Raw genomic sequence first — 27,156 nt, forward strand, 5'->3', positions numbered from 1 at the left:
TTTATTAACAATTAAAGCAGTTTAGTTTTTATTGATGTATAATTCAAAGTTCAGAGTATGTGGTTCTCTTCTAAATTCCAGTAAAACGCTTTGACAAGCTATTAAAATGTGATATAAATTGACTAATATCAATACTTTGCATTAGCAGGTAAATATACATTTGTAGCAGGTCTATGGCTTAATTGGCTCTATAGTTCCTGCTTGAATATTAGACTACAATCACATTGTGTGCATTTTATTTTGAATTAAAAATGGATTCAACAGAGAAATTTTAAAAAGTTACTTTGATACGTCACAGAGAAATTAAGAGTTTGTTCGGTGGGAGTACGGGCGCTAAAACCCAATAAAACTAACGTCCATAAGCGCTTACCCGAGCTTTCTGCCCTTTCGGATGTGTAACAACGGACAGCTCACTAATCAATAAAAGTCAATGGGTCTATTCACACAAGTTTTTTTTTTCATGGAGCCTGTGTCTGTTGCAAGAAACTCACCGCATGTCCTATTCTGTGCACCAGACTCGCCCATAGAAGTCTACGTGTGCTTGGAAAAAAAAAAACAATTGACAGCACCAAATAACATCCATGTCCTGTCCTGTATTTCTTAGAAACTGATCAGTGAAACCCCCCCCCCCCAAAAAACACATTCTACAAGCCTGTCTTTAGCCTAAGGAGAGCCAACCACAGCCAAAAGGTGCAAATCTCTCGACCAGCGCTTCTCAAAACCTGGACTCCCACCGATCAAAACTTCTGATATGTCTCGGACATATCAAAATTTCTGTGAAAGTGCAGTAAATTTTTAGGCTTTCATTCTTATTTTCACCTATGGGTATGCCAAAAATCTAAAAAGGCTCAGGAACCCTATTTAATGTGTTGCCTTATTTTTTGAATTGCATTGATTGAGCATTCCTTCCCCATCCAACTGTAAAGATGCTTAAAAAGTTTTTTAGGGACTTGCCTATCCTTATGATAGGTCATGAATATCAGATCAGTGGGGGTCCGACTGCTGGTACCCCCACCAATCATACACATCCATAGCGGCTTAACTTTTTAAGCATCTTTACAGTTGGATGGGGAAGGAATGCTCAATCAATGCAATTAAAAAAATAAGGCAGTTCCTGTCCCATTCAAGTTAGTCGCTGTGGCCCCTTCAGTCAGCTGATCGGTAGGGGTGCAGGGAGTTGGACTCCCACTGATCTCATATTAATGATAGGTCAATCTATATAAAAGCCCAGGAAAACTAAACCAAGACATTAATGATAAAAGTAAACAGAAAATAAAGCTGCCCACAGTATTGGTCAGTGTACAGAAACTTCTGCGCGTTTCTGGAACAAACAGTCATGTAGACTGGTAAATGGAATGGCTGAGGGGAGGAGATTAACCAAATAGAGGTGGAACTTAACAATACGTGTGCTACTGCAGACAGGGTAGAGGGGGGGGGGGGGGGCTCCTGCTGCAGCCAGTTGTCTAACAGCCAGACAAGATTGTAAGGCATAAGAGGGGGTAAATGACTGATCGCTTGAGACACATCATGAAGAATTCTTTATATATTGCTCAGTTTAAATTGAAAGGAGACAAAAATAGTATCAAAAGGAAAGCAGGTGATTAAAGGAGGAATTGCTGGCAATGTTTTCATCTTTTTCTGATTATTCCTTTAAAATAACAATTTGTAGTCAGTCTAGAGTCTATAGACTACCGTAAACTCATGACTACTAAATGGCAATTTACTTGACTATAGAGGAAGAGGTGAGGGGAGTGGGCTGCTGTGCCTACTCGAAAAGTGGAAAGGACACAGCTGTTACTACCAAGGAGAACTTCATTATTACCACTGCTACCTTGCTCAGATTTGGTCACACAGTTTGGCCCCATGCACGCGACCATAGAATTTGTCCGTAATTACGGTCCGCAATTACAGACCCATTCATTTCTATTGACCACGGACACCTTCCAGTATATTTAGGGGAAGGTGTCCGGGCCATAGAAAGCCTCCGCGAAAGATAGGACATGTCTTATCCTTTGCTTTTTATGGACCGTGCTCCCATACTTTGTATAGGAGCACGGGCCGAAAACGCAGTTGGCTGTCTGCTGATTACAGGCACGGCTGTGTGCAATGGGCATTAATCTTGTACAATGTCATTTAAAAGGGGTATACCAACCGAAGACATTATGCCATGTGTGCACTCGGCAGAAGTCTCATAGTCAAATGAAGAGAAATGCACATGCAAAACTAGCTCTTGCGGTCATCCACTACTATCTGCCCCCTAATATCATAATTCAGGAATCACAAGATCCTTGCTCTCCCAATAGGTATTGGTCTATAAAAGATTTCCAGCATATCCTGTTCCTAATCTATGCCTGTGCAGATGGCTCCGGTAAAAGACTACCTTGAGGGTCATAACCTGGAGGTTCACCTAGAGCTTAGTCTTTGCCTCCTCATATGGGTTCTAGGTAAATACCAATGAAAAACCTTAGACTCCACGGTTTGAAGAAGTCAGCTCTTATCTAATCGAAGTCCAGAGGTTCCAAATGACAGAAATGTTATACAGAAGAAAAGTAATACAGAAGAAGATTTTATGTATATTTAAACTGTTAAATGATAATAGCCAGTGGGTATACACAACACTCCATTCAGAAACTCTCTATGACAGGAATATCTATAAAAAAAGTTTCTCAGAGATGTATAGACAAAATAAACTTCAGCTTAGAGTAGGTAGTAAGATGTATGCGCTCAGCTAGCAGTTCACATAAAGTGTTCAGGATGGAGAGAAGTCTCAAACTCATCTTGAAAATGGGAATCTGTAATCATTTTATTAACTCACAGGAAGCTGCCAAACATTAACAGCTGCAGCTACCGAACATGCCCAAAATAATTGTATTACAACGGGTAAAATTTGCTGCAAGTCTGGAAGAAATCTATGAGAGGATAGGACATGCTCTGGATTTATAAATCTTCAGCATGCCATTAAACCTAGAAATGAATGGTAAAAGTAAACAAAACTTAAAACTTGCTCACATTGTCAATCTGTAGGGCTTTCTGCATGTTCCTGAAACAAACAGTGTTGTAGCAATCCTGCAGAGAACACATGGGGTAATCTCCTGCTGTTCTGTTCCATTTTTGGCTGCTGAACAACTGAGGGGAGGGCTTAACAATGTGTCGTCCTGCAGACAGGCAGAGGCTCCTGCACCAGCCAGTTGTCTTATAGCCAAACAGAGGAGTAGGGGAAACGGTTGATCTCCTGGAACACGTACAGAATAATTCTGTATATATTCCTCAGTTTAATTGCAACATGAGACAAAATAGGATCAAAGCAGAGGAGGATATTAAAAGGGGTTATCCGGGGACCAAGAATTGCATTGCAATAATATATTTATGTGAAGCTAAGTAACTTACTAATATACTTGAATTAAACATTCTGTACTAAATGGTGCAGTTCAAACCTCATGAATTATTCAGGAAGTGCTGGAGCTTTTCTAACAATGATGATGCTCCGACACGGCCCCGCATGATTGAGCTTTTGTTCATGAGGTTTGAACTGCACCATTTAGTACAGAATCTTTAACTAAAGTATATTAGTAAGTTACTTAGTTTCACATAAATATATTATTGCAATGCAATTTTTGGTCCCCGGATAACCCCTTTAAGGAAGCAATTACTGGGATTTTAATTTCGATTTTTCGTGTTCCTTTAAATCCAGGTGGATATTTACCAGTGTGATGGGAATGCACCCTGACAGTCTACAACAAATGCAATAGGTCCCACAGTGTGCAGAAGCCCACCGAAAGGTACCTATAAGGCTAAACCTAGGCTTTTTGTAGAGAGATTTTCCAATTTTAACAAGTGACAGCAGAAGTTCACATAATTAGACTGATTTACAGGCAACAAGCTGTACCTCGATTGTTAAAATTGGACTCTCATCACAAAAATTCCAGGTGTAGCCCTGGCCTAATGAGGGGAGATTTATTTCTAAACAAAAAAAAATGAACTATTTTAGCTATAATCTTCAGCTTTTTGAAATAATTAAACGGTGATTTGACACCATAAAGTTTACAAGTGTTTATAAACAGCACATTATATAGTGTGTGGAGTGATCTTCACAGCCTACGTGCTCCAAACTACCGATTATTCAAAAACGCAAGGTATGGCAAATAGATCTTGACCTTCATAAGGGATTGTGGAAGCCATTTTTACAAGTCTGGTAAAGTCCTACCAGAATGACATTAGCAAATTTATTTTTTTGCTGCTTTATTAATGTGTATTGTTTTAGTCTAATCTATACTTGTTTTACTATTAACAATTACATATTGCAAACAATATTGGATTTGTCACAGAACAAAACATTGAATATTAACGACAGTGAAACAATCGAAAATGACCCCAAAGGGCTCAAGTTAGCAAAAAATAGGAAATTACTAAAGGAAAACACTTACCAAGTATACTGTATCAGAACTCAAAATAAACTGAGGAACACCTGCTTATGGCCCACTTCTTTCTTGTTAAGGGCATTTATGGCAGCTACTGCTTCTGCATAATTTAGCATGCGCACAGTGGCTATGCCCTTTTCAATATTTTTGAGATTCACAGAGCTCACTTTGTAGTCAAGAAAAAGGTCTAAAATTTCAGCAACTGTGACGGAAGCAGGCAAGTTCCTAATAAACAGTAAAGTTACTTCACTGTTCTTGGTTTCGTCACCTTCGTAGGCCATTTCCTCATCACAGCAATTTTCATTGTCCAGAAATTCCTCTGCTGGATCGTTCTCAATCAACGGTGTTGCAATATCTGATCCGAATGTGTCTTCTGATTCTTTATTTAAAGGTGGGACACTTTCCGAATCACAACACATTCCTACCTCATTGGAGTCCAGCGCTGTCTCTCCATTGGTTTCGACTGGTGGTTCCTTCACACTGGAAACAGGATTGGGTAATGGTTCTGAAGTAAAATCAGGTGCGTCATCTGCTTCAGTAACAATGGGGATATCTTCGTTAGCCTTCTTTAATGCCTTCATTTGTTCCTCAGTGATGCGGCTCAATAGGATTTTAATCCCTAGAAACGTTTGATGATTTACTTTTTCAGCATTAGATGCCTCTTTGTCATCTGTGAATTTTACCAATGCTTCCCCAAGACCGATACCTTTGTCGTCATGTAACAGATAAACGTCTTCTTCTTTTACAGTTTGCCCAGAAAAGAATTTCTGGACATCAGCCACAGTTACATCAAATGCAAAATTTCGCATATATATGTACTTTCGTTCTTGTCGACTTGGAGACTTTCTCCTAGTTTGTTTATCTTTACAGATTCTGACACTCATGCGTTGAATGAACTGCAACATATCCTTTTTGGAGATGGGTAATATAGTTATAGTGCGGCCTTTGAAGTCTTCACCGTTTAAGCAGATTGCTCTTTTATAACCCTTTTCGGTAGTGAACATGACAAAACCTTCTCTTGTTCTATTACCCTCTTTGTCAACTAGGAAGGTAATCTGAGAGTCTTTCATGTCATAATCATAAAATAACCTCTTGATTTCATTTTTCTCAGCTCTGTAGCTCAGATTAATAAGATGCACATAGTAATCACGTACATAAGGTGATATACGTCTAGTTCTTCTTCTTGGTGATCTGGATCTGCTCCGTCGTCTTTCATAGCTAGATGAACGTTGAGGAGAGCGCTTTCTCTTTGAAACAAGTTCTCCACCGTTTTTGGTCCATTCAACCTCATTAGAAAGCTTGAGTGCTACTTGTGAACCACAAATGGGCATATTGTTAAGTTTCAGTCCTTCACTCGCATCTGCACTTCTTCCAAACTTGACAATGGCATTGCCATTCCTCACTCCATTTATGAACTTCAAAAATAAGACATCTTCAACAAGAAGTCCCCTGAAAAATTCTCGGATTTCCACTTTTGTAGCTTTGGTTGACATTCCATGTATGTATATGTATGAAAACGTTGCCAAAAATTTCTTTTCAGGACCTCTTGGATTAACATCAGAGTTACTTGAAGCACTTGTTGACGGCTTTAGACCTATCTGGTATATCTCCAATGCACGTCTCATTTCTTCTTCATTGCTGTATGTTAGATGGACATATGAATCCTTCAGAAGACGTCCCGACAGGCTCAAGGCGTACCGGGCATCTTCATATGTTGCAAACACAATATAAGCCTCACCATATTTTCCACCTGTGATATACACACCTCCTCTGGGAATATTCAATCCGCAAAAGAACTGACGAATGTCAAAAGAATCTGCTACAGCAGGAAGACCCTGCAGCCGGATGATTAGCGACATTTTCCAGTCAAAAGCAATTATACCTGCAGATAGGGAAAAAAGCGCATTACACCTGTAATTTTCTGCCAAAAAGAGAATGGACACGTACTACGGATAAAAGCTAGTCTGACATTAGAACCGATGTTCACATAATCTAATATACAAGAGAAAAACTTTGATATAAGAAGTCAGGAGATATAGGTTTTCCATTAAGGACCAAATGTATATGTGATGACTTCAAACATATCACACGCTATGCGGTTTAAAAAAAAAAATACCTTCTAAATCCCTGTAAAAAAAAGTGTATTAAATAAAGCGAATTCATATTTCAATAGGACCTAAAACAATAAGAGACACAAGATACTTTATCTGCATGTATACACAGCGATTTTTGTTAGGTTGGAATTATTAGATTGGCTTAGACACTAGATACAGAAATGGTAAACATTGGGCCTCGGCAGAATTCGAGCCATTACGAGAACCCAAAGCAAAACTGCATAGATTACATGTGGTTTTGCAGTGGTGTGGCTCTCTACTATACATCACTTTACAATGAAAACGTACCCTTAGAAAAGTGATTTACAATGACTATTAGGCTGGGTTGGCAAAGTGAAGGAGAAAATGATCCAGCGCTGATGTTGGTTAAAAGGGAAAAACAAGTCCCATGTTTATTTAAGGAAATTATTAAAATCGGAAGGGAGACGCAGTCCCAAGGCAGAAAAGTAGGAGTAGTTAGGGTGAATGCCATGACTAAGAACGCAGACCGCGTTCGAAACGCGTAGGCTTGGGCATTCACCCTAACTACGCCTCGTTTACGTCTGAAAATAGGTCGTGTGAACCCAGCCTAACACTTACTAGAAGCTGCAGCACATCTGTGTGTGTCTTTCGCCTGTCTCAATCTACGCCTGCTCTCCTCCTCCCCCTCCCCATAGATTCCAATGGGCAGCTGTAATCTACTCCCTCAGTGAGCTCAAAGCTCGACAAGATGAGAAGGCAGTAAAGTGAGTGAACAGTTTAGGATGGGTGGGGGGGGGGCATGATAAGTAGAGAAAGTAGAATTTTTATCTAATAAGATATAACAAAAAGTTTCTTATATTCACTTATACTTTTGATTTACGCAAAGTTTGTTCAAAGGGAGATGCCCATTTAAGTTATAGGCAACAGCTTCTTCATTCTTACGAGCGCATTTAAAATAATCTAGCTCAGAGAGTAAATCATCAACAGGAAATTTTTTAACAGTTTTAGCAGTCGCGATCATCAGAAAGATGCCTGCTGTGACCCCTTGCAAATTATATTAGTAACTTTAGGGTATGTTCACATGTCGATGATTCTTGAAAACCATATTCGCATTGTAGTTACCCTCGATTATTGCATAAAGATTTCCTCAAATGGGTAAATACACAAAGCAATCATGTGAAATTAGCTATAGATGGGGCATGTTCTGCAACATTATATAAAATTCAGAGTGAAACTTCTCTTTTGGTGTAGAAAATGTCCCACATTAAAAATACTCACAATCCACAATGTATGATTTCTGGTTTATTCTATACTTTGCCCAGAAGCTGAACCAATCTTGTGTAAACTTCTGAAAACAATAAGCAGCACTAAAGCTTTGTTCACATTTGCACTTGGAGCCTCCATCGCTAATTCTGTCAGATTTGACGAGAGAAGTAGTGCTGCACGCAACACAAATTTTTCCCCTTAAAACGACAGACACCACAACGGCACCAATTGAAAGTTAATGGAGTTAATCGGCCTTCATTGTTTTCCATCCTAAGATTATGTTTATATTAGCGGCGTGGCTTACGTTTATAAGGAAAGCCGCGACACAAGTCTGAATATAGCATAACAATCAAAGGAACAAAAGTAAAAGCTCCAGAATTCGGTCATTACACTAACTAAAAAAACAAGTCTTCATGTTTATTTTCCATGTTTTAGGTTATCATGTTTTGCATCTTTTTTAACAAACCAAATATAAAAAATGGTTTCAAATAGTGAAAAGGCAGTGGTGCCACAAGCAAAAAGTGTACATATTTAGGCTAGGTTCACACTGAGTTTTTTGACGCGGAAACCGTGCAAAAAAGCTCGTCAAAAACGGCCCGAAAATGCCTCCCGTCGATTTCAAAGGGAGGCGGGGCGATTTCCTCCCGCGAGCGGTAAAACCGGCTCGCGGGAGAAAGAAGCGACATGCCCTATCTTCGGGCGTTTCCGCCTCTGACCTCCCATTGACTTCAATGGGAGGCAGAGAAAGCGTATTTTGCGGCGTTTTATGCCCGCAGCGCCCAATGGCCGCGGGCAAAAAACGCTGCGAAAATCAGCGTGCAGGGAGAGGGAATTCTGCCTCAAACTTCCAAACTGAATTTTGAGGCAGAAATTCTGCCTGCAAAATACTCCGTGGGAACATAGCCTTACTCTGGGAAAACCACACACTCACAGATGTTTCCATTTTGGTTTGTGGCGTTTAAGTGGCATTTTTGTAGTGTATTCTAAAAGCGATCAAATCATTGCATAGCAAAGTCCCATAGTGGGACTATATAAAAAAAAAGTTAAACAAAAAATCACAAGTAAAAAAAAAAAAAAAAAAAAAAAAAAAAAAGACAGAAAGAAGATTTTTTTTACCCTAAATGTAAAAACTTACACAATTGGTATCGCCACAACCAAAAGTTCAGATGTACACCAAAAAGATAATAAAAACTACAAGTAGTCCTGCAAAAAATAAGCCCATACAACAACATCGGCGGAAAAATAAAAGGGTAATGGCTCTTAAGAATACGGCAACACAGAAACTAATTTTTAATTATTAAAGGGGTTATCCGGGGATCAAAAATTGCATTGCAAGAATATATATATGTGAAGCTAAGTAACTTACTAAAATACCTTAATTAAAAATTATGTGCTAAACGGTGCAGTTCAAACCTCATGAATGATTGAGCAAGTGCTGGAGCTTTTCTAAAAGTGATGACGCTCCGACACGTAGGGATGTCCAGATACCAGAATCTGGACCTTGATACCGATATTTTGTGTAGTATTGCGATTTCAATACTGAAACGATACTTTGCCAACAGTAATATATATATATATATATATATATATATATATAAATTCTTCCATTTTCTGATGTGAGGCGCGTGGTGTGATGAATTTTGAATGTGCCTCACATTAATAGTAATTAACCCCATCATGTTTCTCAGTCATAATGGGTTAATGTGTGAGGTACATGATGGGGTTAATTACTATTAATGAGGCACATGGAGGTTAAACTCATCACACCTCGTGCCTCACAATAATTGATGGAAAGCAGTTTATTTTTATTTTTTATTTTTTTTACAGAGTACACATCATAAATGATCCCAAAAAATTGTTGTGCAGGTTATTACGGCCGCGCCAATACCGAATACGTGCATATTTTATGTAATGCTTACTGTAAAAAAGGTGTATGTGTATTTTTTTAAATTTAACATTACTCTATGTTTTTACTTTATTTTTAAACTTTAATGTACTGGCATATATCTATATTACAGTACATTAGCCTGTGTACGGATAGTACACAGACAGTTGAAAAGTCATACCTAAGCATGCTCTAACAGGAAATATTGTAAGACAGTCCTGGGGTCCTTCAATAGACCCTGGGCTGTCTGGCCATAAATGGTATGTCCCTCAATTGCGTCACAGGGATTCCTGTGATGCGATCCAAGGGGCATCCCCCCTTCTCATTTACCCCTTGAATGCTGTGGTCAGCTTTGATCGCAGCATTCAGGGGAACAAAGGCGGAGATAAGAGGTTTCTCTGATCTCCGCTGTTAGAACGGGTCTGCGGCTGTGTAATACAGTCATTGCCCCGCTCCTGACATTAAGTGCACGCGCGCTCAGCATGATGTGATGCGGCCGGCAGTGCACTAATGAGCAACGGTGCAGGCATTGAAGACAGAACATGGGGGTGTTTTGCAGTGCGCCCGCCACGTTGTCTTCAGTGCCGCCGCTCATTAGCACAGCGCTGGCCACATCGCATCATCCTGACGGCGCACACTTATCAGGACTCAGGAGCGGGGCAATGGCTGTATTACACAGCCGCAGCCCCGCTCTCATACATTCATGTATTACAATGCTAAGCTGTGCGAACTCCAGCGATAGCAAACCCCTGAATTGACCAAATATGGACGTCGGGAGCAGGGCTGGAGTCCCGAGCAAAGCGCTAGCTGATGCTCTGCTTGGGACTCAAGCAATAGGCAATGTGACAGCCCCTTGTGGTCATGTTCACGAACAGCACATGAAGCAAGAGATCTGTCACGTAGGGCCGTGTCGGAGCGTCATCATTATTAGAAAAGCTCCAGCACTTCCTGAGGTTTGAACTGCCCCATTTAGCACAGAATTTTTAATTAAAGTATATTAGTAAGTTTTTTGTTGTACAAAAGTAGTAAAACATAAAAAAACGTAGTATTGCTGTAATCGTTATGACCCACAGTGGTTATTTATACCGCACGGTAAACAGCGTAAATTTAAAGAGGCTCTGTCACCAGATTTTGTAGCCCCTATCTGCTATTGCAGCAGATCGGCGCTGCAATGTAGATTACAGTAACGTTTTTATTTTTAAAAAACGATCATTTTTGGCCAAGTTATGACCATTTTTGTAGTTATGCAAATGAGGCTTGCTAAAGTACAACTGGGCGTGTTTAAAGTAAAAGTCCAACTGGGCGTGTATTATGTGCGTACATCGGGGCGTTTTTACTACTTTTACTAGCTGGGTGCTGACGAGAAGTATCATCCACTTCTCTTCAGAACGCCCAGCTTCTGGCAGTGCAGACACACAGCGTGTTCTCGAGAGATCACGCTGTGTCGTCACTCACAGGTCCTGAATCGTGTCGGACGAGCGAGGACACATCGGCACCAGAGGCTACAGTTGATTCTGCAGCAGCATCGGCGTTTGCAGGTAAGTCGATGTAGCTACTTACCTGCAAACGCTGATGCTGCTGCAGAATCAACTGTAGCCTCTGGTGCCGATGTGGCCGACACGATGCAGGACCTGGGGCAGGAAGTGAGTGACGTCACAGCGTGATCTCTCGAGAACACGCTGTGTGTCTGCACTGCCAGAAGCTGGGTGTTAACGAACAGAAGTGGATGATGCTGATTCGTCAGCATCATACACTCCCATTCCTAACGCCCAGCTAGTAAAAGAAGTAAAAACGCCCCGATGTACGCACATAATACACGCCCAGTTGTACTTTTACTTTAAACACGCCCACTTGGACTTTTGCAAGCCTCATTTGCATAAATACAAAAATGGTCATAACTTGGCCAAAAATGCTCGTTTTTTAAAAATAAAACCGTTACTGTAATCTACATTGCAGCGCCGATCTGCTGCAATAGCAGATAGGGGTTGCAAAATCTGGTGACAGAGCCTCTTTAACACGCGGGAAAAAAAAAGTTTCGAAATCTCAGATATTTCTATTACCCCCCCCCCCAAAAAGTTAATCAATAAATTAAATGTACCCTAAAATGGTGCCATTAAAAAAATACAACTTGTCCCGCAAAAAAGTAAAAATAAGTTATGGCTTTTGAAATGTAATGATGATAAAACTTAAAAAATAAATCACTCCATCATTAAAGGAGTTTTCCAGCCAGTAAAAATTGATGGCCTATCCTCAGGATAGGCCATTTAAAACTGACGGGTCTGGGTCCGACTCCCGTGACCCCGCCGATCAGCTGTTTTGAAGGGGCCGTAGCTCTCGTACGAGCGCTGCTTCCCCTTCATTTCTACTTGCTCACTGAATCGTCGACAGACATGTACACACATTCATTTCAATGGGAGAAGGCTGTAATACCGTGAATCGCAGCTACATCTATGTCAACGATTCACAGTAAGCAAGTAGAAATGAAGTGAAAGAAGCGCTGCAGTCCCTTCAAAACAGTTGATCGGTGGGGGTCCCAGAAGTCGGACCCGACCCATCAGCTATTCATGGTTGCTTTTTCGTTTTCCACTCCCCGCCTCCCAAACCCCATAACTTTTTCATTTTTCCCATCAATTGAGTGGTGTGAGGGCTTATTTTTTGTGCACGAGAAGTTGTCTATTGGCACAATTTAAAGCACTATATAATGTACTGGGAAACTGAAAAAGACTCTTTGTGGAATGGAATTGGGAAAAACGGATTTCTTCATTTTTTCTAAAGTTTCGTTTTTACGGCTTTCAACGTGCAGTAAAAACTACAACTTAACTTTATTCTGCGGCACAATAAGATTCCGGTGATACGAAATTTATATAGTTTTTTTTTATATTATACTACTTTTACAAAGAAAAAGACTTTGTTAAAAAAAAAAAAAAAATTTAGTTTCACAACATTCTGAGCGCAATAACTTTTTTTAATTTATGTCGATTGAGCGGTGTGAGGACAAAACTTTTTGATCACTTATTACTTTTTTTTTGTGCTAAGGTGCCGAAAATCAACGATTTTGGTGTTTAATTTTTTCTTTTTTTTATAGGACTTGAGGATAAATGGAAAACATTTTTTTTTTTTTTTTTAAACTTTTAATACTTTTTTTTTTTTTTTGTTGATTTTTACTTTTGAAAACGTTATTCCCACTGGGGGATAGGAAACAGTGATCATTAGATCGTTGGTACAATACACTGTAAGGCTGGGTTCACACGACCTATTTTCAGACGTAAACGAGGCGTATTATGCCTCGATTTACGCCTGAAAATAGGGCTACAATACGTCGGCAAACATCTGCCCATTCATTTGAATGGGTTTGCCGACGTTCTGTGCAGACGCCCTGTAATTTACGCGTCGTCGTTTGACAGCTGTCAAACGACGACGCGTAAATGGACTGCCTCGGCAAAGAAGTGCAGGGCACTTCTTTGCCACGTAATTTGAGCTGTTCTTCATTGAACTCAATGAAGAGCAGCTCAAGATTTACGAGCATCTCAGACAGCTCGCAAAATGCGAGGAGCATTTACGTGTGAAACGAGGCAGCTGTTTTCTCTTGAAAACAGTCTGTCTTTTCACACGTAAATGACAGCTAGCGTGTGCACATACCCTAATACTAAAGTATCGCAGTGTATGGTCATTTTTACAGGCTTCTGTTAAAGGGGTTTTCCGAGATAAAGCCTTTATGTGTCAGCGATTTTAATCCCGGAATGTGATTACATTTGTAATGCACTTACTGTATCGAAATTGGCCCCGTTTATACTCTTAGGGTATGTTCACACGGCGGGGGTCCGTAACGGCTGAAATTACGGGGATGTTTCAGCCTGAAAACATCCCCGTAATTTCAGCCGTAACGGCATGTGCAGGCGCTTGAACGCCGCGTCATTTACGGCCGTAATTAGCGCTGCTATTCATTGGAGTCAATGAATAGCGGCTCTAATTACGGCCAAAGAAGTGACAGGTCACTTCTTCTACGCGGGCGTCTATTTACGCGCCGTCATTTGACAGCGGCGCGTAAATATACGCCTCGTGTGAACAGACAAACGTCTGCCCATTGCTTTCAATGGGCAGATGTTTGTCAGCGCTATTGAGGCGCTATTTTCAGACGTAATTCGGGGCAAAAACGCCCGAATTACGTCCGTAAATAGGCCGTGTGAACATACCCTTACAGACTTACCTCTGTGGCATAACCCTACTTTACCATCCTTATTAACCACGCCCGAACCTCAGTTTTGGCTGCGGCAGAGTGTGACGACGGTGGGAGATGTTTTAAGGGAGGGGTCATTTCTCACTTTGCATCAGTTGCAGGAACTACACGGTCTCCCTCATTTGCGATGGTACCGCTACTTTCAACTCCGCCGCGCTTTCCAATCTCAATTCCCATCTAATACTATAGCTATATCTATATACCCCCTGATAGGCATATCAAAATCACAAGGTCCAAATGAGGTCATATCTGCATTATACAACTCATTTGTTATCAGCGAAAGTGTTCTCAACACCTTTACCGGTATATGATGGGTGGAAACTACAAATCCCTGATCTTACTCCTGACGATAAAACTGATGTCTTAAGCTCTCATTTAACAGTCTCTCCGGTGACTAATAATAAACGGATTCAATTATATATTATTCACCAGGCATATTTAACACCTATCAAACTACAAAGAATGGGCAGACTGCCAACCTCGGCGTGTCACAGATGTTATGGTTTAGAGGCGGATTTTTGGCACCTTATGTGGGACTGCCCTTACATTTCTACCTTTTGGTCAGAAGTCTAACTTTCTCACATCCCTTCTAACAATCGCTTTGCCTCCTTCTCCCAAAATCGCATTGCTGGGCATTTTGGATGAAGATCAATGGACACATTATGCACGCATATTTTTGGGAGAATCTTTATTTCTGGCTGAGAAAATTCTAGCTATACATTGGATGGCAGACAAGCCGCCATCGCTTTCACAGCGGAAGACGTTGGTGAACACCATCATACCTTATGAAAAACTAGTGTATCAACATAGGGGCTGTCCTGAGGAGTTCCAGAAAATGTGGGGCTTATGGCTGGACACCACTGACTCTTGATATGGGAGACTCTTGACGAGTTCCTTGAGATTTATCACAATACTGTTTATTATCTGTTCTGATGGTTATATACTGTTCTATATTTCAGAATGTACTATAAGGTGGCACAGACAACTCGTTTTGTTCCTTATATTAATACTGGTTTATAAAACATCTTTGGAAATGTTGCTATTGCACTTAGAATATCTATAATATCTATGCTGTTATATCCTTTGATTTGTGCATTGAAAACCTTATGTCGATATGTACCGCATTTTTCGGACTATAAGACGCACCCAGGTTTTAGACAACAGAAAATAGAAAAAAAAATTATTTGTTAAAAAATAATTTATTCTGTTTCACCACATTCTGAGCCAAAACTTTTTTTATATTTTTTTTAATCGATTGAGCGGTGTGAGGGTTTATTTTGTTGCGGGACGAGCTGTAGTTTTATTGGTACATACGATTTTTTGATCACTTTTTTTTTAAAATGTCATTTTAAGCAGTAAGGTAACCAAAAAAACTATTTTGATGTTTTACATTTTTAAATTCACCGAGTTAAATATTGGTATATTGTAATAGACTGGACTTTTACGGACGCAGCGATACCAAATTATTTTATTTTTTACATTGTGCTTGGGGAAAAATGGGAAAAGGTGTTTTGTTTTTTTTACTTTTAATATTTCTTTTTTTTACACATTTTATTAGTTCCCCTAGGGGACTTGAACTTGGTTACATGTGGAGTTACTGAAACAGCGTTACTACGCCGTTTCCCTAACTCCAGTAGTGAATGGCAGTTACGGAAGCAGCATAGCATGCGAGCTACGCTGTTTCCCCTAACTACTGTTCAGTTCTATGGGAGTTACGGAAACAGAGTAGCTCAGCGAGTTACGCTGTATCAGTAACTCCACATGTAATCAAGTGGTCCACAGGATAGGGGATACATGTGACATCGCTGTGGGTCCGAACGCTAGGGGTCCGACCGCTGGGACCCCCAGCGATAAGGAGAACAGGGGAATGTAAGTCACCCAAAGCGCTACATGAGAAGCCTGGACTCCCGGGTTCTGTGTCCGGCTTATCTGTTCCGCAGCTCCATAGAGATCAATGTAGAGCCGCTCGTGCATGCACAGAAGAATCCCATTGATCTCTATGAAGCTGCCTGACATAGAACACAGAAGTCACAGCTTCTCATGCAGCGCTCCTGGTGACATTCGGTCCCCATTCTCCTTATCGATCACATATGTATCATGGCACAAGCCTTTTCAACTGCCAGGAACAGCGAAATTGCTGTCCCTGGCCGTTACAGCAGCGTGTCAGAAGCGGACACCTGCAGTGTATGGAGCGGGCTCAGCGCGTGAGCCCGCTCCATACATCACCCCCCCCCGCTCCATGATGTACCGGCACGTCATTGGTCGGGAAGGGGTTAAGTAATGATGCAGTCATGACTGCGGGCTATAAGACGCATGGACTATTTAGCAAGATTTATTCTTGCTAAAAACTGTCTTATAGTCCGAAAAATACGGTATATCTATTCTGTTTGCAACAATTTAAATAAAACGAATTAAAAAAAATTGGCCCTGTTTCTCGATGCTGCCATGGGGCACATGACTGGTGATGTCACTGTCTATGCCTGCTGTGTTTACCAGCTGCATACCTATCATGTGGTCAAAGAGTTAAAAGTTTCTGCCTGGTATACGACATCACTAGTGACGTGCCGTGTGCGGGCTGTGTGCGGACAGTGCAAGTGCTCTACAGCTCATACACTGTTCGTAGCAGTGACAGCGCCCCCTTGCCTGTTGGGGTGAAAAGACTGCAATCGCACACGCTCTCTCCTGCTGTGGCACTGTTCATATCTGATTGGACAGTGTCACAGCCATAGTAACACGCCCCCTTGCCAGTACACTCCCCGTTGACTGTTCAGGGGGTTATTTAAATATCGGGCACCAAATGTAACGGCACCGATATCTAAATAACGGAGGGAGGTAGAAAAAAATATGTAAAGTGCCCCAGGGTTTGTGCAGCCCTGCCCATTACGTGCTGCACATGTATGGGAAGGTGAAAAGTGCTCTTTAAGCTAGGTTAGTTCTGCAGTGTACAGCAATATTCCTACCACATTGGGAAAAAAGTGCTAAAACAGAATGTTAGGTCTGGATCAATCATTTCCAGGTCTAAAGGGGGTTTTACACTGGGCGATTATCGGGCATTCATAGTTTAGATGTGATTGATAACCGGTGGATCGACTCGCTATTGCTTCCAGCAAAACGACGGGTCCGGTGCACAAAAGAGAAACGGAAACCACGGGCACTGACTCCGTCATCATTGAAATCAATGGTGATGGAAACGGAAACCTCTGGTTTCCGACGGTGTTAGTTTGTGTCTGCTCAGGGTCCCGTTCTGACGGAAACTTCCGACAGAACGGGACCACAACGCAGATGTGAACGAAGCCTAAGCTGTGCGGCCGTACAGCTCAGTATCGAAATACACGAATGCACCGTACTGCACTGTTCGAGGGTGCACGTCATCAAAATAGTATTGATATTTAGATGCATCGTGCAACCCTAGCTTTGTATACAGAATACAAAGCAGCTGTATCTCAGAAGTAAAATTATTTTTAATAAAAAGTAATAAGAAAGTTGCACCAAACACACTGAAAACGTTTTTGTTCTTTTTATAAAAACTTATCAAAAGGTGTACATAGCCTTTAAAGTGTAGCTAAACGTTCGACAAACTTCTGACATGTCATAGTGACGTCTCAGAAGTTTGGATTGGTGGGGGTTCGAACACGGAGACCCCCACCAATCTGTAGAACGAAGCAGCTGAAGTGCTCGTGTGAGCGCTCATTATGATTTGTGTCTGTTCGGCTTTTTCCGGAAATAAATGTATCGGTGTACGGACTCAATACAAAGTCTATGAGCCCGTACTCCGATACATCGGCTTTCTGGAAAAAGCCGAAAAGAAACGAAGCAGCTGAGCGCTCACACCAACGCTTCAGCTGCTTCGTTCTAGCGATTGGTGGGGGTCTCAGTGCTCGGACCCCCACCAATCCAAACTTCTGACATGTCTCTATGACATGTCAGAAGTTTGTCGAACGTTTAGCTACACTAAGTTCTCTCTGTCAAGTACCTGTATGTCCATTATATAACCAAGACAATGAATCGTGAATTTTGTTGGATGAAAGCAAGCAGAGATCTTGAAAAACTTATTTTGAGTAATTCATTAGTTTGAAGAAGAAAAAAAAAAAAAAAAAACAGTATATATCCATCACACACAAACAACAATTATTCAATGCGGCAGTTTTTATCCTTTTTTGCCAAGTGGTTACAAGCCAACAAATCCCATACCTGTATATTTGTGGCTGCTGTTTGCTGGCTATTATGTTGTATAAGGTACCTGCAAATGTAAAAAAAAAAACAATAAATAAAGTGAGTCAAAAAAACATTGTCACATTAATGAAAAAAAATACCATAAAATAAAAATATTTGGCAAAAAAAAAGTTTCTGCGTGGCCAAAACGCTGCCTTTTTTTCAATGATGCTTCCAGAATACTTTTAAAGCACTCCTCGAGTCCATATAAATAATTTGACTATACAATTCAAATGACGTTGGCCCGTGTCCAGATGTGCCATCATCATCAGCGCTGGTACATCGGAGGTTAGTGAAGGGGGTGGGGGTGTCTCATATTTCCAAAAAAGCTCTCCATAGGGAAGTCTGAGACTGCAGCGGCCATTTTGGAGAGCATAAAACAGCGGACCGCAATGCAGGAACGGAGGCCAGATCAATCAGGAGTGGAGCAGCAGATATGAATAGTGAAATTTGGACTGGGGGATCGATTTAAAGGGGTTGTCAGGGCAGGGGATGATTTTTCATGAAGATGGCCTATCCATAGGGTAGGTCATCAGCATATGATCAATGGGGGTCCAGCGTCCGGACCCGGCACTGATCAGATGCTCCTCCTGCCCCTGGGCACCGGATGTTATGCAGTATTTAGTGCTGGAAGCAAAAGGCTCCATACACCGTATAGTGGCCGTGCGGCAGAATTGCAACTCTTCATCTATTTTTTAATATCATGCAAAAGAGAAGAAAGGCAGCACTCCAATGTTAGATTTCAAATGGTTTATTCACCCATATGTGAAAAGGATGCAACGTGTCTGCTGCTCAGCGCAGCCAATGTCAAGCAGTAACACTGCGGTGTTCTCACATATTTATACAGCCCACAATAGGTGAAGCTATAAATTAAAGGGTAACTAAATGTTTAACAAACTTCTGACATGTCAGAAGTTTTGATTGGTGGGGGTATGAGCACGGAGACCCCCACCAATCGCTAAAACGAAGCGGCAGAAGCGCTCGTGTGAGCCACTTAGTTTCTGTTCGGCTTTTTCCGCAAAGCCGATGTAGCGGAGTATGGGCTCATAAACTTTTTATTGATCCCGCACTCCAATACATTGATTTACAGAAAAAGCAGAAACTAAGCGGCTAAGCACTTAGACGAGTGCTTCTGCCGCTTCGTTTTAGCAATTAGTAGGGTCTCAGTGCTCGGACCCCCACCAATCAAAACTTCTGACATGTCACTATGACATTTCAGAAGTTTGTTGAACATTTAGTTACCTTTTAAAGTGTAGGTAAATGTTCGACAAACTTCTGACATGTCATAGTGACATGTCAGAAGATTGTATTGGTGGAGGTCCGAGCACGGAGACCCCCTCCAATCGCTAGAACGAAGCAGCTGAAGAGTTCGTGTGAGCGCTCAGCTGATTCGCGTCTGTTCGGCTTTTTCCGGAAAGCCGATGTATCGGAGTACAGGCTCATAGACTTTCTATTGAGTCCGTACACCGATACATTTATTTCCGGTAAAAGCCGAACAGACACGAAGCAGCTGAGCGCTCACACGAACTCTTCAGCTGCTTCGTTCTAGCGATTGGAGGGGGTCTCAGTGCTCGGACCCCCACCAATCCAAACTTCTGACATGTCACACTTTAAGAAATGTCCAGAAAAGTCAAATATATTTTATTGCCCATACATTACATAAAAACCTACACATATTAGGTAACTACACAACCGTAATAACCTGAAGAATTAATTTGACAGGTTAGGCTTCGATCACATCTGCGTCGGACTTCCATTGGTCAGACCTTTCCATCAGGGGAACCCAGAGATTTCCGTTTGGCATTACCATTGATTTCAACGGTAATGCTTCTGTTCCAAATGGTTTCTGTTTTTTTTTGGCAGAATCAACAGCGTAGTCCACTGCACTATAGATTCCGCAAAAAAACTGAAACCTTACGAATCAGAGACAAAAGGAAACCATTTGCAACAAGAGCATTACCATTTAAATCAAAAGGTAATGCAAACAGATGGTCTGACGAAATCCATGAACGGAAGCTTGATGCAGATGTGAACAAAGCCTTAAGAGGCTCTGTCACCAGATTTTGCAACCCCTATCTGCTATTGCAGCAGATCGGCACTGCAATGTAGATTACAGTAACGTTTTTATTTTTAAAAAACGAGCATTTTTGGCCAAGTTATGACCATTTTTTGTATTTATGCAAATGAGGCTTGTAAAAGTACAACTGGGCGTGTTTAAAAGTAAAAGTCCAACTGGGCGTGTATTATGTGCGTACATCGGGGCGTTTTTACTACTTTTACTAGCTGGGCGTTCTGACGAGAAGTATCATCCACTTCTCTTCAGAACGCCCAGCTTCTGGCAGTGCACAGACACAGCCGTGTTCTCGAGAGATCACGCTGTGACGTCACTCACAGGTCCTGCATCGTGTCGGACGAGCGAGGACACATCGGCACCAGAGGCTACAGATGATTCTGCAGCAGCATCTGCGTTTGCAGGTAAATCGATGTAGCTACTTACCTGCAAACGCCGATGCTGCTGCAGAATCATCTGTAGCCTCTGGTGCCGATGTGGCCTCGCTCGTCTGACACGATGCAGGACCTGTGAGTGACGTCACAGCGTGATCTCTCGAGAACACGCTGTGTCTGCACTGCCAGAAGCTGGGCGTTCTGAAGAGAAGTGGATGATACTTCTCGTCAGAACGCCCAGCTAGTAAAAACGCCCCGATGTACGCACATAATACACGCCCACTTGGACTTTTACTTTTCAACACGCCCAGTTGTACTTTTGCAAGCCTCATTTGCATAACTACAAAAATGGTCATAACTTGGCCAAAAATGCTCGTTTTTTAAAAATAAAAACGTTACTGTAATCTACATTGCAGCGCCGATCTGCTGCAATAGCAGATAGGGGCTACAAAATCTGGTGACAGAGCCTCTTTAGCAAGAAACATGAATGGTATAAAATATATATATATTTTTTTTCTATATTCACAAGCGAAAATAAGTTACACAATCATTTCTTTGTACCTGTAAACTGCACAAGAATAAATATACAATTTCAAGTTATGGCTGCTGAAAGGCAAAAACGAACAAATGTAGCTGGTCAATATGGCATTTTCAGGCCTGGTCATTAAGGGGTTGAACGATTTGGAGAAGAGAAACAAGTGCAGACCATTGCGGCAGTTCCTCATAACTGCCAGTCTCCTCTATAGACCAGCTAATAACTGAAGTGACCTGAGCGGTTACTATTGGCAACCACAGCACATACAGGAGGCAACACCATGCACCACGAGTAACCTGCCATATACACACATGTACCACAAGTTCTCTCTCTGTAGGTCACACATCTGGGCCTTGAAACTGCGGCCGAAACATTAACAGTAATAAACATAATAATACGAACCATAAAGTTCGTGATCAAGGCCCAGACACGGCACAGGTCTGCAGTCCTCCTCCACTGTGACTAACGACGTCTAAAGAAAATGGCGGCCGGGGACGGTGCTCCCACTACTGCGCATGCGCGATTCCCCAGACGCTGAATTATGCTTTCCCCCCGCAAACACGCATGACTAGAAATAAAAAGTCGCAGCAAGTGAACTTAGTGTGTGTCTATATACCGATATTAATTATTCTATGCGCAAATACTTACACTTCGGAGAGAAATGAAATACGACTGGAAACACCGGAAATTGAAAGTATTTCTATAGCAGGCAGTAAATATGCAGCATGCTGACTGAAACTCTCCACACAGAACACTCAATTATAGCCAGCTATAGTTCCCCGACGTACTGTATACTAATATACTATATAATTAACCGTTAGCGCCAAATAACTAATAACAACCAACAAAATGTCTGCCTTCTGAGCAACGACTGGAACTTTTGGATGACGTCAATGGCGCGTCAAACTAGAAAATTCTAGGCGTTGCAAGGATTCGGAGACAGTGGGCGCCATTTTGGACTTCTAAAATCTCGCGTCCGGAGCTGCGGCGTTCGTCTTTTTTTGGGTACTAGGGGGATATTTGGTAAATATGAGCCGCGCACATTGTCACGTTAACTCCGTTGGAATGAACGGTATAAGATCTAGGAGTGTGCGACCATAGTCTTCCCGCCCTGTTTCAGTACTCGGAGCCGGGCGCTGAGTTTTGTGAGGTAGTGTTTATGTTGGTTCGGTTTGTGACCGATGTATTAGGCGGCATTCTTTGTGCCTGGTCCTTTTATGTTGGTTGGTGTCGGACATTTGCAGGTCATGGCTGCTGTTATATTGCCTGTGCTGGGAGTTGCAGAGCATCGACTGGTGTAATTGCAATGTTTCGCCTACAGGGGGATGTGTGAGTCGGATTCGTGTTGTCTACTGAATGAAATAGAAACTTCCTGCTTTCCTCAATGCTGAACTTCCATCCCAGATCTCGGCCACCAGGCTAATATTTAGCGCCGAAAACCGCACAGGCTTGTTGGGGATTTTTTTTTTTCTTTTTTATAACGTCCTATTTTATGTGAATTTTTCTCAACCTTGCCAGGTTACCACTGAAAGTTTCCTCTGGTACAGGATTGCTTTTTATTACGTGAGGGAATTGCTGATGGTGATAGATTCATTGAAGGGGTTTTCCAGAATTAGAAAAATAAGGTTTATAGGGGTTATCCGGGTTGTAAAAAAATTTTAATAAACGACTGCAAATGTCCTGAAATAAAATAAACAAACACTGCTCGCTGATTCTTTTTCCCAGCGCTGACGGTCCTACTGGTGTTTGTTTACGTGAAAGAAGCATGTGACCGCTGCAGCCAATCAGGACTCAGCGCTGAGGTATTGTATTCCTGACATCCGTCACTAGGTGTTCATGCCTGGATTGTAACACATGACTGCTGAGCCCTCTGATTGGTTGCAGCGGTCACCTGCTGCCTGTATGAAAATAAACACCTTGAGGAACACCCTGGATCGCCAGGGCAAAGAATAGGTGAGTATTCTCATTTTGGTTTTTTGTGGGTTTTTTTTTAGAATGTTTGCAGCCGTTCGTAAAAAAATTATAATTCAACAACCTGGATAATTCATTTAACCCCCACCCCACAAAGAAACTGTTCTTTTTCTGGTAATGTAGCTTTAGCCCTTTTCTAATCTTAGACAAAGCCCTTCAAGGCTGAGTTCAGACGTTGCGAATTTGACGCAGATCACAACTTTTTGCATTGCAAAGGCTAACAAAATCTGCGACGCATGAAATTAGCCGAACTATTTAACCTTGTATTGATTGTAAAGATGGCCAGTCACATTAGAATAATGTTGGCCAAACCGGATAGGTCAACTATCTGCGGGTCCGCTCGCACTGCCTGTTTTGGTACGGATTTTGATGTGAAAACCACGTCTCAATCAGCGACAAGAAACACCCCAAATCACCCCTTTTGATTTCAATGGGAGGCAGAGGTGTTTTTTTTTTCTTTTCCCTGGTGACTTGGCTGCTTGCGGGAAAAAATCGGCATGCTTTCTCTTTGAGCAGTTTCCCCTCTGACCTTTCATTGAAATCAATGGCGGAGGGGGGGGGGCCTGTGGCGCTCATTCAATGGCTTAAAAAAAAAAGGCTGGCAGGAGAAAAGAAGTGCTGGCAATTCAAAATCTGCCGCAGGTTTTTTTTTTTTTTTTTTTGTACCTGACAAAAAAACGCTGTGTGAACACCTAGTATGGATAAGGCCTCTCGACTCACCCTGACAGCAGATGTCGGGGGGAGAAGGATTAGGCAGATGGATTTCAAGGTGCCCGAGCCTTATTTTCTCATGTGAGCTGCCGCTTGAGGTGTCTGGCAAGGGCTATACATGCACGCTCGGCCTTATGCTGGGTTCACACGACCTATTTTCAGGCGTAAACGAGGCGTATTATGCCTTGATTTACGCCTGAAAATACGGCTCCAATACGTCAACAAACATCTGCCCATTCATTTGAATGGGTTTGCCGACGTACTGTGCCGACCTGTCATTTACGCGTCGGACGCATAAAATGACTGCCTCGTCAAAGAAGTGCAGGACACTTCTTTGGACGTAATTTGAGCCGTTTTTCATTGAAGTCAATGAAGAGCAGCTCAAGATTACGGGCGTCAATGACGCCTCGCAAAATGCGAGGAGGAGCTTTTACGTCCGAAACGACGCAGCTGGTTTCTCCTGAAAACAGTCTGTAATTTCAGACGTAAAAGCCAGTTCTCGTGTGCACATACCCTTACACGTGTATGGGGGGGGATCAGAAGCTATAGCTGTTCTAATGGGTACGGCTAGCCTTGAACTTGATCACACCGGTAGCTATAGGTAGCGCTATATATCTCCACTTCTGTTTGGGGGGGTGCCAGAACTTCCTGTGTGAACAAGGACTTTGTGTGCAGCAATATATGTTCTGTTATAGAGCTGCTGTAAGAACTACTTTTCTTCTGTTATTTGAGAGACCTTGCAGTGTGAATTCTTTTTCCTCTCAAGGTACTATACATTTATATCTGTTTTATTTTATTTTTACAGTTAAATTCCAAAAGAGCTTCAGAATTTACACAGGTAAGAAGACTGTTTTAGGCTGTCTTTTGTGCTTGGAAAGAAGACCGTGAGGCTGAAATTTTTATATTTGTTTTTTACTTTCAAATTTTATTTTTTAAATCGTTATTTTTTAAAGGCAATGTGAAGCTTCATCCCCACCCTGTTTCACGCTGTGTATGTATTTATTGCATAATCCAGTTGCTACAATAATCTGGTTTTACAGGTTTGGTTTGTGCGTGTTTGTTTTGGATAGGCCTCTCTCTGGCCTTCTCCTCAGACCTTTGTATGTTGCTTTGTGTTACCGCTTTCAAGCAAAAAAACATTTTTATACAGTAAAAAGGTCAAATGTGGTGTTGTATATTAATATTTTTTTTTTTGTGCAAAGTATTTAATTCCTGTCGTGCACTTTTCTTTTTAGGTGAAATTCTTTCAGACTCTAAAAATGGCTGTAGTGATCCGCTTACAGGGGCTTCCGGTTTCTGCTGGTTCGGTTGATATTCGGCATTTCTTCACTGGTTTGCAAATTCCTGATGGAGGAGTGCATATTATTGGTGGGAATCTTGGTGAGGCATTCATTATATTTTCAACGGATGAAGATGCTAGACGAGCCATGAGTCGGACTGGAGGTGTTATTAAGACCTCAAATGTTCAGCTTTTTCTTAGTAGCAAGACAGAAATGCAGAATACTCTAGAAATGAGCCGTAAAAGTAAAAAAAATCCGAAGCATCCGGCTGTACCACCGTCTGGTGATGTAAACCGATCAGCAAAGGTGAAGAAAGGAGCAAATAAAAATAAATTCGAGAAAAAGAGTTTTGATTCTGACTTGGACGGCAGTGGCTCAAAACATGGCGAAGCATACAAGCAAAAATATGACAAAAAAGAAGCGAAGTCTCCCAATGAAGAAATTTATGTGTTTTTATATGGGCTACCGTACAGTGCGACGGAGGAAGATATCAGGCGTTTTTTTAAAGGCCTAGATGTAATTGATATTATTTTTCTTTTGCGACCTAATGGTCTTAAGAATGGAAATGGCCTCGTGAAATTTGGAAGTGCAAAGGATGCTGATGCAGCTTTGAATTTTAATAATGAATATATAGGTAATCGGTTTATAAATCTAAAGCTAACGACTGAAGATCAGTGGGTGAATGCTGGAGGCGAAGTTGGTGTGGCTTACTCGAAACAATCCAGGAGACGAACAAGGTCTAGGTCACCGCAAAACCAACAATTTTATGTGCATTTGAAAAATTTATCGTATGCGGTAGAAAAACAACATATTAAGCATTTTTTGGGCATACCTGATATGGCAGACTCCCAGATCAAATTTCTGTTTGATGATCATAAAGTTAGGACGAGGGAAGGCTTTGTTATGTTAACAAGTGAATGGCAGTATGAGAAATGTCTTGGTTTGCACAAAAACAACTTAATGGGTCGACAAGTGTTTGTCCTCCCTATCCCTCGGAAGGCAATGTTGGAGTTAATAGAGTCTTATGAAATGCAAGCTCTCCAAAAACAAGAGAGCACGTTTAACGATTATCCAAGACAAGAGCCATCCAGTCTAAAGAGATGTATATACTTAAGGAATTTTCCCTTCGATGTGAGTAAAGCTGAAGTTCGAAAGTTCTTTACTGGATTTCCTGTGCACGAGGATGATATATTCTTGCTTTTTGATAACAAAGGAGTTGGATTGGGAGAAGCCCTAGTAAGGTTCCCTTCTGAAGAACAAGCATTGCTTGCTGAGGGCTTGGATCGTCAACTGTTTTTGGGGACAGAAGTTCTTTTGAGGCGTATTTCTGATGAGCAGTTGAAAGAGTTCGGCGCGTTCATTGATACTCCAGTTGAAACGCCCATGGCACATTCACCAGTCTATAGAGATGAATACATCAATACTCCACTACCAGAAGCCCACGAAAGGTCTTTTGCATTGCCTGAATATGACCACAGGGAATTTAGAGCTTCTCCAGAAAGGCTACGTGACTCTTATCCGATGGAGTTTGGTGGTAGAGATGAGTCTCTTGGCAGGTTTGACATGGAAGACGCTCCTATTGAATACAATAGCTCTTTCCCAACTCCTTACCAAAGCGGTGAGGTCAGGTCATCAGGGGCAGTAATACACATGAAAAACATACCATACACCGCTACCGTTGCAGAAATTTTAGATTTTTTCTATGGTTATAACATTCTTCCCGACTCCATAGATATAAAATTTAATAAACAGGGAAAGGCCACGGGACTTGCAACAGTCTGCACGGATAACTACGATGAAGGAGTGGCTGCTGTAAATGAGCTTAATGAAAGACCTATTGGAAAACGTACGGTTATTTTGAATTTGTCAAGGATCTGAAAGTAGACGATGGATTCGATTTTTAAACCCCTTTTTACCACTGAATCGCATGTTTCACAACGTTCTCACCGTCCATGGAAATTTTTGTTCTAAAAGTCTGGACACTTTTTCAGTTTTAAAAAATTGGTCATCAGGAGAAGCAAAATAGATTTCTGTTCTCAACACATTCCACATTTTGTCTCCAGTAATGCTTGTTCTGTATCTGTCTTGGATTAAAATGTTGACCTATAAACAATGCAAGAA

At 41.5% G+C, this 27,156-nt stretch overlaps 2 protein-coding genes across 5 annotated transcripts; one reads left to right on the top strand and one right to left on the bottom strand.

The window, feature by feature from the left end:
* LOC142651367 (RNA-binding protein 12B-like) lies at positions 1-22,013 on the bottom strand. 2 transcript variants are annotated; one of them, XM_075825970.1, is made up of 4 exons: positions 21,476-22,013; positions 18,073-18,121; positions 4,425-6,300; positions 1-2,964 (listed from the first exon to the last, which is right to left on the bottom strand). In XM_075825970.1, exon 3 carries the CDS (start codon positions 6,275-6,277, stop codon positions 4,445-4,447), a length of 1,833 nt encoding a protein of 610 aa, XP_075682085.1. In that variant the 5' UTR covers positions 6,278-6,300; positions 18,073-18,121; positions 21,476-22,013; the 3' UTR covers positions 1-2,964; positions 4,425-4,444. The 2 variants fall into 2 exon arrangements, with proteins under 2 accessions (XP_075682085.1, XP_075682084.1); XM_075825969.1 differs by lacking the exon at positions 1-2,964 and having other exon boundaries at positions 3,388-6,300; positions 21,476-21,641; positions 21,722-22,013.
* Positions 21,989-27,156, top strand: LOC142651366 (RNA-binding protein 12B-like). 3 transcript variants are annotated; one of them, XM_075825966.1, is made up of 3 exons: positions 21,989-22,096; positions 24,561-24,593; positions 24,991-27,156. In XM_075825966.1, the coding sequence occupies exon 3, from the start codon at positions 25,015-25,017 to the stop codon at positions 26,911-26,913; it is 1,899 nt and encodes a 632-aa protein (XP_075682081.1). In that variant the 5' UTR covers positions 21,989-22,096; positions 24,561-24,593; positions 24,991-25,014; the 3' UTR covers positions 26,914-27,156. The 3 variants fall into 3 exon arrangements, with proteins under 3 accessions (XP_075682081.1, XP_075682082.1, XP_075682083.1); XM_075825967.1 differs by lacking the exon at positions 21,989-22,096 and adding an exon at positions 22,171-22,223; XM_075825968.1 differs by lacking the exon at positions 21,989-22,096 and adding an exon at positions 22,594-22,614.

Source organism: Rhinoderma darwinii, chromosome 5, assembly GCF_050947455.1.
Source record: "Rhinoderma darwinii isolate aRhiDar2 chromosome 5, aRhiDar2.hap1, whole genome shotgun sequence".
NCBI classification, from domain to species: domain Eukaryota; kingdom Metazoa; phylum Chordata; class Amphibia; order Anura; family Rhinodermatidae; genus Rhinoderma; species Rhinoderma darwinii.